Source organism: Alligator sinensis, unplaced genomic scaffold (assembly GCF_000455745.1).
Source record: "Alligator sinensis unplaced genomic scaffold, ASM45574v1 scaffold773_1, whole genome shotgun sequence".
Lineage (NCBI taxonomy): Eukaryota > Metazoa > Chordata > Crocodylia > Alligatoridae > Alligator > Alligator sinensis.
In genome coordinates, this window is record NW_005842403.1 from 377,646 (window position 1) to 389,873 (window position 12,228).

The following is a 12,228-nucleotide window of genomic DNA, read 5'->3' on the forward strand; positions in this document are numbered from 1 at the left end:
TTGCCCGCGCCGCCTGGCCCGTGGCGGGGATGGTGCTGTGCAGCCTGGCCGCCTCCCTGGGTAAGCGGGGGGCGCACCCCGGCCTGCCCTGCCCTGCCCTGCCCTTCCCCGTGCAGCTGCCCGGCGCGAGCCCGCCGGCCTCCGTCCGGCACCTGAGGTGCGCGGCTGCGGCTGGGCCGGAGCCGGCGGCTCTGCTGGGGGCCCGGGAGAGCAGAGCCGGTCCCCGGGGTGGGAGGATGCAGGGACGCTTGTCCTGTCCCTTCCTCAGCGCTCGTGGGTTATAGGCGACCGCCCTGGCGCTTGCTCTCCCAGCTCTGTTTTCAGGGCCAATGTGGTGTATTACTGCTTTCCCTTCCTCTCGGGGGAGCAGGGAAGACGCAGCAGAAGGTGCTGTGGGTCGCGCCTGCTCTGGGGTGACCGGCGGGACTGCGTCTGAGCCAACCCCTCCGCTCCCTTGTGAAATTGGGCTGAACGGGCTTGTCGCTGTTCCCACCTTGCAATGACTAGACCCACCAGCACAAAACCCGCTCTGTGGCAGGGCTTGTCCTGCAGGTGGGCCACGATGCGTTCCAGTTTCAAATACATCTTCAGTTTAGCACTGGATTTTGCCACGGCTCTTCCATAAACAACCAGCCAGAGCCTTACAGTAGGAAAACGGGTGCCCAGTTGAGCCTAAGATGCTATTATAGTCTGTGTCTGGGACCTTCGGAGTGCTCTGGCTCTTGAAGTAGCTCGGTAGCTGTACCTTAGCAAGCCCTGCCGTTCCCTCCATCAGAGAGGATGACCAGGTTTGCCTCATCATGGTGCAAGCTTGGTTCCCTCCCGCAGTGATCTGTCTTCTGTGCTGATAAACATGGGCACGCTGCTTGTTCTGGCTATCTCTGCAGATCACTCAGCATTAAAAGGTATCTCTTGTTTGTTATCAGCTTTGCATTCTGTTTGAGAGCCTCTAGCTGAGGCTATATTTGGCTGCATGTTTCCTTTCTTCCCTCACTTCTCTAATTCAGCATCCTTCCCATCTCTAGCTTTCCTCAGTCTTATAATTTGAGTTGACACCAGGATTGAGGAGGAATTCGAGTTTGCCCTAAACGCCAGTAACAAACAAAAATATAGAAGTACCGCCTCTGGTTTCCCAGACCAGTTTTCTGAGGTATAAGTAGTAATCAGGCAGCTAAAATAGTTTTGAAAACACTATTCACTGCTATGTATCATTTGTTTATTTAAAGCTGCAAACTGGCTCTTTCTTTTCCTTTAGGGATGGTGTTTTCTGTACTAAATATGACTAATGTCGAGGACTTTCAACAAACTGAACTTGGCCATTTGGGGGGGGGAGCAGCTTTCTGTGCACCTAAAACTGGTTTGTGGTGTGAGAACTGTTGTTTTTTCCCCCACCCAGATAGCTAAAAATAGCTTTATTTCAAAACTTGCCAAATACAAAAGGGTAAGCCGGCACTTCCTAAGTGTGAGGATCTTTGCTTCTGAGAGGGCAAGAGTTCTGAATGTTTGCAAATTGTGGATGCAGCCCCTGTCCAGGCAGGCATTCAGATCTAGATCATTGTCCCTAGAGCAATGGTCCTCAACCTTTTTAGGCTCAAGGCACCCCTTGTTAGACTCAAGGCCCCCTCAGAAAATGTCAGCTCTTAGCTTTCACATGTTTTTTTGACTACAGAAAAATAATAGAGCAATTGTTCTGTTGCAAAGAACGCAGACCACAACAGGTCAGTATGTTTTTGACACAATGGATTCCTATTTGAAATCTCTAGGTCTGTCTGGTCAATCATGTTTGCACACCTACCAGTGCTAATGTTGTGTGGCATGAGAGGGGATCTCAAGGCATGCCAGGGTGCCACAGCATCTGGGTTGAGAATCACTGCTGTAGAGAGGCAGGTGTCAGTGCTTTAAAATCATACCCATCACTTCTCAAAATCAGGTGTGGCTATTCCCAGCTACACTACTAGATTTTCCTTAATATCTGGTGACTTCTAGCTGAACAGATCAGAACTTGTATGTATGAACTGAAACCCTTGTGAGATACTTGTGTCATTCCTCTTATTTTATGGATCAAGAAATGAGTGGAGAGGACAAGCAGCCTGCCTAAGTGAAGTGGCAGAGGTGAGAAGCTAGGTCTCCTGGCTCTTACAGCTCTCCTCTGGCTATGAAAGCAAGCTGCCTTGACTCGGGTTCCAGAGGTGATGGAGGTTCCAGGAACTTCACAATCTGAATTTTGGAAGGGGGGGGGGGCAGGGAGTTTTATTTTGGAGGGGAAGATTTTTCTCTAGGGTAGCAGTGCCATCAGTATTAACAGGAGGATATATTTAGTTTTCTCCTTTCACCCCTTTGAGAGGGAGTTTAGAGAGTTTGTGGTCATAGACTCTGCCACCTCCTCGGTGTGGAAGACCAAGCCTCAAGTATGTGCTGTATCTTGTCTGGAGGCAACTTGTAGGGGTGGGGCTCATAGGTGTTGTTGAATCTAAACCTGAGATTCTTGTGGTCAGTGGTTTTAAACATTTTTTCATTTGCGGATCCCTAAAAAATGTCTAATGGAGGTGCAGATCCCTTTGGAAATTTTGACTTGTAAGTGTAAGTATTCACATACTTTTGACTGATCATCTTTTGCAGACCCCAGGGGTCTGCAGACCACAGGTTGAAAACCACTGCATTGGGACACAGGGACTACAAATATATTACATTTGTAGCAGCCTACAGAGGATTGCCAGTGAGGAAAAATAACCTGGATACAAACTTTTATTAGAAACCCAAAGATATGTGATTACAGCAAATTGAAAAGCAAAAGAAAAATAAGAAGCTTTGAAGTAAGGCTTGTTCCATGGTCTGCTCTATAGAAAGCTCTGAAGCAGGTGACAGTTAGATAATGAGCAGTTGTTATTTAGTCCTTTTCCCAGCTCTGGGTTTTCCTGGGTACCCCTACATATCCTTCATACCACAAAGCAGCTTATGCATAAGTTGCGCCTGTTTTCATTACTTCCTTTTGCTACAAATTGTAGTATTCGTTCATGTGATTGGAAATAGTTAGAAGAAAGAACTTAAGAACTTACTAAGTAGCAGTAATGTCATATTAGCATCTCAAGACATTTTTAAGAACAAGTTGGGCAGACATTTGGCTGGTATGGTATAGTTGGGAATGATCCAGCCTTGATCAGGGGCCTGGATTATATGACCGTGTGAGGTGCCTTCCAGCTCCACTTTCCTATGACCCTATAATCTCATTGTTATGGGAAAATGCAGGTACGATGTGGTAGGAACTGTGCATTTCCAAGAATTCCCTCTCAAGCAATTCATCAGTTCTGCATGTGTGTGCATTTGACTGTCGCTTGTTTACTGTTCTGTAACTTGTTTTATGACTATGAGTTCAATGCAGAGCATCTATTTTGCTTACTAGGCTTTAAGGAAGGCCTACTAAGTCCAGCTCTTCATTGACATTTGGCACCTGTTCTCTGTTTGTGTTATAGCGGGGATGTCAAACATATAGCCTGTGGGTCATTGGCAGTTGGGGGCATGTGGCCTGCTGCATAATCTGGGGCTCTCTGGCCCCTCTGAGCATGGCCATTGATGGTGAGTTTGGATTGCTGCTGCCATCCCTAGACTTGCTTCCCTGGACTCACTGCCCCCTTGTCATGGTTGCTGCTGCTGTGGTAGCCACAGTGGCAGCCCTCATGCCCTGAGCTGGATCCAGACTACAGGGAGCCCTGTGGTCTGGATGCAGCCCAGGGCCCTGGGTGGCTTTGACACCCCTGGGTTATAGCAGTGCTGTTTCATACAGTGACAGTCTGGCTTTTGGGTCTCTGTGCCTGTGCTGAGAATGGTGTGCTGGAGGATACACCCTGCAAATTGCACCTATGTGAGAGCTCTGATCAGTCCAGGGAATGGGAGAGCTGTTCCTAATGTGGAGGCCAGTGGGTGGCTAATTGAAAGGGAGGCAGAGTCCTGTGGTAGACCGGGAGAGAACACCCCAGGAAATGGTTGAGAAGGGCTGAGGTAGGGTTGAGTCTGGTCCTGATTCTTATCTTTGGCAGAAAAGATTGAAGGACAGGGACCCAAAGCAAAGTAACCATTGTGGAATAGTTGCTTTATTCTGGAACAGTGTGTAGACCTGGAATTACACTGGTAGGGCTGTAGTGGTGCAGTCATTCTGCTATAGCTATGTTGCTCGCTTTCTCCAAGTAGACAAGATCTTAGAGAGATGCTTCTCTTCTTGCAGTCTACCAGCAAAAGTGCCAGGCAGAAGGCCCTTCACTGCAGAAGAGGAGGGGTTGCTGACGGGGACTCTCTGGCCAGGTCTTTGTGATTCCCTCAGGTCCCAAGTTAATCGCCCTTTAGGTCATGCTACAAAAGTAATTTTTCTCTTGTGCTTTGTGAGGCTGCAGAGACTGGGATTCTGCAGACTGGCAATTGAGGTTGATTTGTTGCAGTACACTGATGTTGTTGCTGTGTTTGAGCTGATCTGGAAGGAAGTATAATCAGAGAGAAATAGGCCTGTAGGCTGGAAGAGACCCCAAGAGGTCACCCCATCCATTAGCAGTAATTAGCAGTCCATTTAGTAAACTGGACAAGCACTTTCTTATTAGACCATATAATTGTCATTAAGCACAGAAGGCCGTACCAGCTGGCTTTAGCCCAGTCTGAGAGAGCTTTCCCTGGAGGGGCAGGGGTACTTCAGTCTCCATGAACCAGGCAGCTTCTGGCTTTCCATGAGTCTTCCTAGACTAGAGCAAAACCCTTTTTTAGAAGAGGGAATGGCTAACATGTTTTAAAATTGAAGCATAGACACAGCAAGCTGTAGCTTTCAGACAAATGACATTTGTCTGATACCAGGATTTTAAACATTAGTTACTGGTATCAAATCTTAAAAAACAAACAAACACTTTCCTGTAGTGAGGAAAAGCCCTTGTCAGCGTGTGTTGGTGCACAAGTGGACTCAACACCAGCTCCAATATCACTTGTGCACCAACACACACTGACAAGGGCTTTTCCCCACTATAGGAAAGTGTGCTGGTTTTTTGGTGTTTTTTTTTTTTTTAAGATTTGATAAACTAATGCCAGGCATCTCTCAGGTAAAACTAATCTCTACTGTTGGTCTCTTGCTGGGGTGGGTTGTATTCATACCAGTGTCCTCCAGTGTAAGGGTCTGTAGTTCATTAGCAAAGCTCTGTGGCTTGCAGCCCCCATCAGTACTTGTGACTCCTTCATGAAGGTTGCTTGGTTTTTTTGGAAAAGGGGCAATGATTCCCTATTACTTCACCCCCCCTTTGCTCCCCCCCTCAAGATGGATGAAGCCTGAGTTAATAATAAGGATTGTGGAGGACAGGGAAACATTGACACCAGGCAGTTGAAGAGCTGGGCTGAGAGAGCACAGTCTTCTGGCTTGCAGCTCCATGCTCTTTCCTGTAAGTGACAGGGATCCTTTTGGGACTGCCCCTTTCCTGGTGTGTCCAAGGCATTTTACAAGCTCTGGGCAGGCAGGAAAGCACTACCAAATACCTTCAAATCCTGCAGCCTACCTTGGCTAATTCTGCACGAGGAAACTCTTCACCTCTGCGGCCAGGAGTTTTCCTGTAATGCTGCTTAGAGATTCTGCATCTACCCCTAACTTTAAAGCATCTGATAAACTCAGAAGTTCCCTCATCCTCTGGCTGTTATGGAGAGGACAAGGGCAGGGGTTGATACCTGCCCTTCCCCATTCTCACCAGAGAGAAACCCCCTTCTGACAGAAGCAATAGACTGTAGCAGAAAGGCTGTAACAGGAACCCTTGCACTTGGTGAAGTCATTTGATCCTGTCTCCGGGAAGGGAAATTAAATACCAGTCACCAGCACCCAGCCTTGTATGAAACAGGCCTTAAAGTGACCTACAAGTGGGAAAAATGTTTAGATCTTTACAAGTACTGAAGAAAGCTGGGGAGTTTTCTCCAAGTGGGGCAAAAGGTTTATATATATATATTAGAAATTCTGATTGTGTACTTGGGAAGTCTCTGGCACAATGGGACAGCTGGTAACATCATATCACAGTGCCAGAGCCATTAATTTTTTTGTGACATTGAGGGCAGATGATTTTTTAGTTAGTTTGAACCTCTGCTCAGGTTTGATAACTGGGAAACACCTGACCAAAAAAAATGCAAAGGGGTCTGTTGGTGAGACAGGTTTGCCCTTTCAGAAAGAGCTTGCAGCCAATATTTCTAAGACTCCTTCAGGTTCTCCAACAAAATTAGGGAGGTGTAGACTTGATATGATTGATATTTCCAACCTTAAAAATAATAGTTAAAATCCAAGCAGAAAAAAATTTAGACCCTTCCAGGCCATCTTTTTACATCATCCTGAAACAACACAGGAGAACAATGTGGGCACAAATGATTTTTGCTTTTTCACTGCAGGGCACTTATGGGCAAACTCTCTGAAACTTTTGGGTAGCCTTCCTGTTTTGTGGATACAGCATTTATAGATCCCTCTGTTCTTCAGCCCATCCATTACAATAAGGGATCAAAGAAAGGCAATCCATCCTTCACCTGATGTTGCTGCCTTTGGACTGTTTCAGGCTTTGTGACTATTTGTCACTTGTTTGCCAGGATGCAGCTATTCTTACTAAGGCTGATGAGGTGCTTTCTTTCCAACTGCAATAGTTTATACTCCATCAAGCAGTTGCTTCTGGCTCTGGAATGTCTCAAGCTGGTTATCTTCTCTGGGCTATGCTGTCTGGGGTGGGGGGATTAAAAATTCATTCCACTATTGGGATTGTGTTCCAGTGTGGAGTCTCTTCCCAACTGCCAGTTTGTTAAAGAGTGGGTGGTTAACCTTAAAAGCCTGATCAGGGCTCCAAAGCTGAGAAGTCCCTGCACTTTAGTCCACTGAGGAACAAGGTGTGATGTGGAGGGTTTATATTACACAGAGGGCAACAGGCATCTGTCTGCATAGCAGCTCTGTCCTGGAGAAAATATCACTGTGTTCATAGACTGTGTTCTGCAGTCTCCTCTTGCCTTGATTCAGAGAATGAGCAGTCATTTTGCCAGTTATATTTAATGAGCTTCAGAGTATATTGTACTGGATGCCTTGTGAACATCAAAGGGCTGGTCTCTGTTGCAAAACTCAGGTTGGATCAGCCTTGGCCAGAAACCGAGCTTTACTCAGATTAAAGAGAGGCAGCACCTTTGTGCCCCAAACACTGGGTTTTCTGCTTTTTCTTCCACCTGTGCTGGTGCTGCCAACCTTGTCTTACTGCTGTGGTTTCTGGATGCAAAGATTTCTGTCCCTGCTGCAAACTGCAGCGCACTTTCAGTTCACCGCAAACAGCAGCAGATTCCCTGTCACTTGGCGCCTTTAATCCATGATGCATCTTTTAAAAAGATACTGCAAGTCAGTCACGAAAAGGGTGCCCACGAGAGGCATCACAGGATGGAGCTCTGGCTTATAATTGCCAGAAGAAGTGATCATGGACTCCTCTGCCTCTGAACCACTCAGCCGGCCTTCTGGGAGAACTTCTTTGTCTCAGGGACAAAAGGCAAAGTCCCTGGGACTCCTATAGTTTGCTCTCTTACCACTCCAGAGATGCCTTTGTCACACCATAGCTCTTCAGCAAGCAATGAAACAGCGCTGCTCCTGGGAGTGATTTTCATGGACTGCATCAGACTTTGCAAGCACGCTTGAGGCTGCTGCTGTCAGACATCAGTGGGCCTTCCAGCAGCTGCTGACTACTCAGAGAACATTGCAGCCCCTTTCTGAATGGAGACCAAAGGAAGCTGCATGCTGAACTGTCATGGGAATGAATGTGGGGCTGGCACTGACAGATTAGACTGCATTGATTGTTGTATCTTATTGTTGCCCAAGTCTGCCCTGGAATGGGCACCGTTCTATTGTTGCCACCCCACATATTCAAAAAATCTCAAGGAGTTTGGCTCTGTGAGATCCTGAGCCTGGCAATATGTATTGGGTTCTGATTTTGCCCTCAGTTTTTAAGCCTTTAGGATCCACTCCTGTCCTGTTTCCAAGCCTTTCTACATGAGTGAGAGCACTTAAAGCATTCTTTTTATAAAATAAAAGCTGAGATCCTTATGTGGTCCTGCGATTCCAGGATCTGTGACTTTAAAAAAAAAAGTACTGAATATTGTGAGGCTCAGAATAAAATAGCAAATTAGGGATGCTGCAATTCATCCTGTATCCTCACCTGAGATCTACTGTAGGCAGCTGTCTGGGATCCTTTGACTTCTGCTGTGAACAACATGGAAAGTTTTGTGTGTGGACAGAGGATGGTTTAAAAGGAATTGTTGATCTCTGTCTCAAACTAAAACTTGAGTCTAGGCAACCCCTGGCACAAGTGCCAGTGTGGCATGCAAGGCATTTTGCTTGGCATGCCTTTTTCTTTAAAAAAAATAAATAAATAAAATATATATATATATATATTTTTTTTTTTCCATGTTCCAAGCCAAATCAAGTCCAAACCCTTGAGTCAATCCAGAACCATAAGTGGCCCTATAACTGGCAAGCATCTTGCACCCCCACCAGGGGCTTCAGATATTTCCACCAACTTTTGGCAGGCATCCTATGTGCAGGCCCAAGCCTGGAGGGCTTGGGGTTCGGATACCCCCAAGTTTTGCCTGCCCTCAGTCAGTCAGTGGGTAGAGTGGCAGCTCTGTTATGCCCTCCTTCTTCCTGGCTTTGCTGATTTTTCTTTTGTTTCTGAAATGGAAGTTGAACTGAGCTGTATCCCTTGGGACTTGTGGGCAGGAGTTAGACTCTTAAGTGTGTTGGTGTGGTGGAGGCTGAACTGAAAATTGTATTTTAGATAGAGCCTTGTAGCTGTGACACTGAGCCCAGTGCTAAATTCAGCCACTGCCTCTAAAAGGGTAGTGCTGAGAATGACAGAGTAGCTGGGGGAAGCTTAATTCTTAGTTTCCTGAGCCCTGTGAATGGACAGTCTTGGCCTTGGCTTTGCAGATCCTGTCCTTCAAACGGGATATCATTCTTGCTCTGTAGAAGGCCCTAAGGGACCTATTGTAATGGAACAGGAGAGTGGCTGCTGTGCCTTTCTCTTTTTTCTGTTCATCTGACACAAGCTGAATAGGGGTGGGGTGGGGAAAGTTTGCTACATTACTGGCTATGGGTCCATAAAGACTTCCATGGTCTGAAGATTGGAAACACTGGGAGATTGCTTTTTCCCCAAGGCTTTTCTTGGCCTTGAGGGTTCCCCAGGAGTCCTTGTCTTCTGTTCTAAATGGCTGTTTCCTCTATGCCCCCTTCTGCAAATATTGGGCTGGGATGAGCTGTGCCTAAGGCAAGGGTACTTACCAACTGGGGTATCCTGGAGCCAGGTACTGTCCATGCAGCTCAGAGCTGGGTTCTCTTGAGTGATGGTACAGCACAGTGCAACCCTCCAGCAGACACTTGGTTTTGTTCAGAACTGGGTGACAGGCTGCAGGCCCATGATGCCAGCAGTGCAGAGAGAGTGGAGGTGGTTGCCCTCTGGGAGGGCAGGGTAGCCACATGCACATGAATACAAAGCTGCTGTTGGCAGTGAAAAATGGTGTGCTGCATGAATCTGCAAAGCCCTGGCAATTGGCAAGAGCCCTGGTTGGCCCTGCCGTCCTGCTGAGGTACCTTAGCTACAGTCTCACAAGCACAAGGTAATGCAGACATTCTCTCCCGGGGGACTTCTCTGCTGCATCCACATGGACGGCTGCCTTTGGAATTCACAAACAAAGTGGATTTTCCTTAAAGTAATGAAACAGATAACACATAACAGGATAACAGGATCTCATGGAGCTCAGAAGAGGGGCTGAAATCCTTGAGATAATTGGCTCCAGCCTAGTCTGACTTGAGAAAAACTGGATGGGGATGCTAGAGGAATTGGAGCTGCTTTAAAGGGTGTGCATGTCTGTATGGTAAACTCTTTAAACTGCTTCAATTATTACGTCTTTCCATACCCTGAAGCAAGCAGAGCTGTCAGCCCTTTAATAGGCCTGGCCTTCTGTCACAGTCAGTGGTCCTGATGATTTTTGTGGGCTTTTCCTGCACAGAAGAAGATTATCAGCTGGAGTAAAGGAAGCACTACTCACAACAGACTAATTAATGCAGGAGGCTGGCCTTGTAATGAGAGTGGGATTGCTGATATTTCTGTCATTGACAGCATCTGAGCCTGAGTCAAGCACTGATTAACGAAAAGCACATTCACAATCACTCTCCTGGTAGGAATAAAGCATCCAGTATCAGGTGTCTCTCATTCACCCTCCTGATGCAGAGTGCATTTGGCTCACCTCTGAGAGGCACTGAGGGTCCTCTGCTGTTGGTCAGTGGGTGGTGGTCAGCATTTCATGTGGGGAGCACAGTGTAAGCAGCCAAGTGTGCTACCTCCTGGGTACCTAGCAATAGTTATGCTGAACCTTTAAAACTCCTCCTAGTAGATTTAAGGACTCATTCTGATCATCTAGCTTGACCTCCGCATAGCACAAGCCAGAGAACATTGCCCAGGGAGTCCTCTTAGAAGAAGAGTTGATCTTTTAGAAAGAACCAACCAGTCTTGATTCAAAACCTCCAAGTGGTGGGGAATCACTCATGTCTTTGTTAAATGGTTCCACCAGATAATCACTTTCCTTGTTAAACATTTGCTTTTTGTTCCTACTCTGGAGTTCTTACTCCAGCTGCACTTTTCAGCCCCTGGATCTTATTCCACCTTTGTTAGCAAGATTAAAATGCCTCTACTATCAGAAATCTCTTCCTAATGGTGTTTGTAGGCAGTAATCAAATAACCTCTTAACTTTCTCTTGGATCAGCTAAGCAAACTGAGTTTAAGTCTCTCAGCAAGATTTCCAAATCTGTGCATTTTAAAAGTAGCTGTATCAGCTCTGGGTGCATCTGGGGGAGGAATCACCCGTGTTGGGGGAATTCCAGCTGTCTTCACCATCCACTTAAAAAGAGAGAGAGCTGCTGAATCCAGCTCCTAGGTGACTGCTGGCAGCCATGTCTGTGAGAGCTGCTGCCCTTGGGTCACTGGGTGTTTCAAGCAACTATTGTGCTGGAAACCTGCTAGGATTCTGCTTTGTGTGGCTGATCTCTGTGTCTGACACCCTGGTGCTGGTGATAAGAAATGCTGTGCTCCCCACTGCAACTCTGGGGATACTGCTGGCAGGCAGAAAGGTGGAATGAGGCTTGTGCTGCTCCTGTTTTGAGTCCCTCTGAGCCAGGCTGTTAGGCCAAGATCCTTGATATTAAGGCCAGAGGGGGTTTTCTGACCTAGTCAGGACTCTTGCCAGCTTTTATGAGATGACCCTCTTGGCTCCCTTGGCTTGCTGCTCCATTCTCAGACCCTTGCCCCAAGGGTGGTGTGATGAGGTGCGGCAGGGAAATCTTTTCCATTTGTCCTTCCTCTCAAGCAAGCTATGGGTCTCCTGTTTCTCTGAGGTGCAGGGCTGGATCCTTTCCCTGGTACCTCCCCATGTTGCTATCCAGCTGTCACAGCCTGTTCTGCCTACTCTGCTCTTCTTAGCACCCGCATGCAGGAGGGCAGTGGAAGGCTCCTGTTTGCTCCCTAGTATTGAACACTGTGTTGAGGCAGTGACTTGGTAGAAAGCACCCTTCCCTGAGTCACCCTCACCCCCCAAAGTCAGACCCCACCTAGTGAAGCTGCAAACATCCTGGCCCTGTTTGCCTTGAAGCACTACTTATAGCCTCCCAGATGGCCATGTGAAGTCCTTGTCAGCTGTGCCAGCAAGAGGCCATAAATAGAGCAGGCACCACAACAGCAGAGGCGTTCTTGAAAGAGGAGCCGGTTGGTTCTTGCTGTGGGTGGCATGCTGCTGCCGCCGCAGTGCCAGGTGGGTAAAGGTGACTCTGAGCACCTGGAAGGGGCCCTGCTGTCAGCCCCATGCCCCGGCTCCCAAAACACAGGGTTCACAGTTGCAGGTGCTGAGGGTTCGTTGCCCTGTGAATTCTGAGATTTTGACCCCTGGCTTAGGGTTTTCTGCATCTCCAGGGGCTAGTAAATCTCTTCCTTTTCAAATGTACCCTGTGATTCTCTTGCATTGAAACATAAGGGAGGTTGCAAGACTGGTTCCTACAAGGCCAGTAGACATGGAATAAAATCACAGAGGGTTTGTTAATTAGTAGGTGCGCTGGGGGTTTTGCCCCTGTGTGCAAGGACAAGGGGCAATACAGGAGTAACTCATTCCAAGGCCGTTACTGTGCCCCCCCCCCCCCCCAAATTCCCCCTTTTCCCTTTCCCCCTTCCC

The 12,228-nt window shown here is 47.5% G+C and overlaps 1 protein-coding gene across 2 annotated transcripts in view; it reads left to right on the forward strand.

Annotated features, from left to right (window-relative positions):
• The first annotated feature begins 6 nt into the window (after window positions 1–6).
• Window positions 7–12,228, forward strand: part of SHISA4 (shisa family member 4) — a 22,090-nt gene continuing 9,868 nt past the window's right edge. For both annotated transcript variants that reach the window (XM_006029893.3, XM_006029894.3), the window contains exon 1: window positions 7–60. In XM_006029893.3, coding sequence (XP_006029955.1) covers window positions 30–60 — 31 coding nt within the window. In that variant the 5' untranslated portion in view covers window positions 7–29. The remainder of the gene's footprint in view (window positions 61–12,228) is intronic.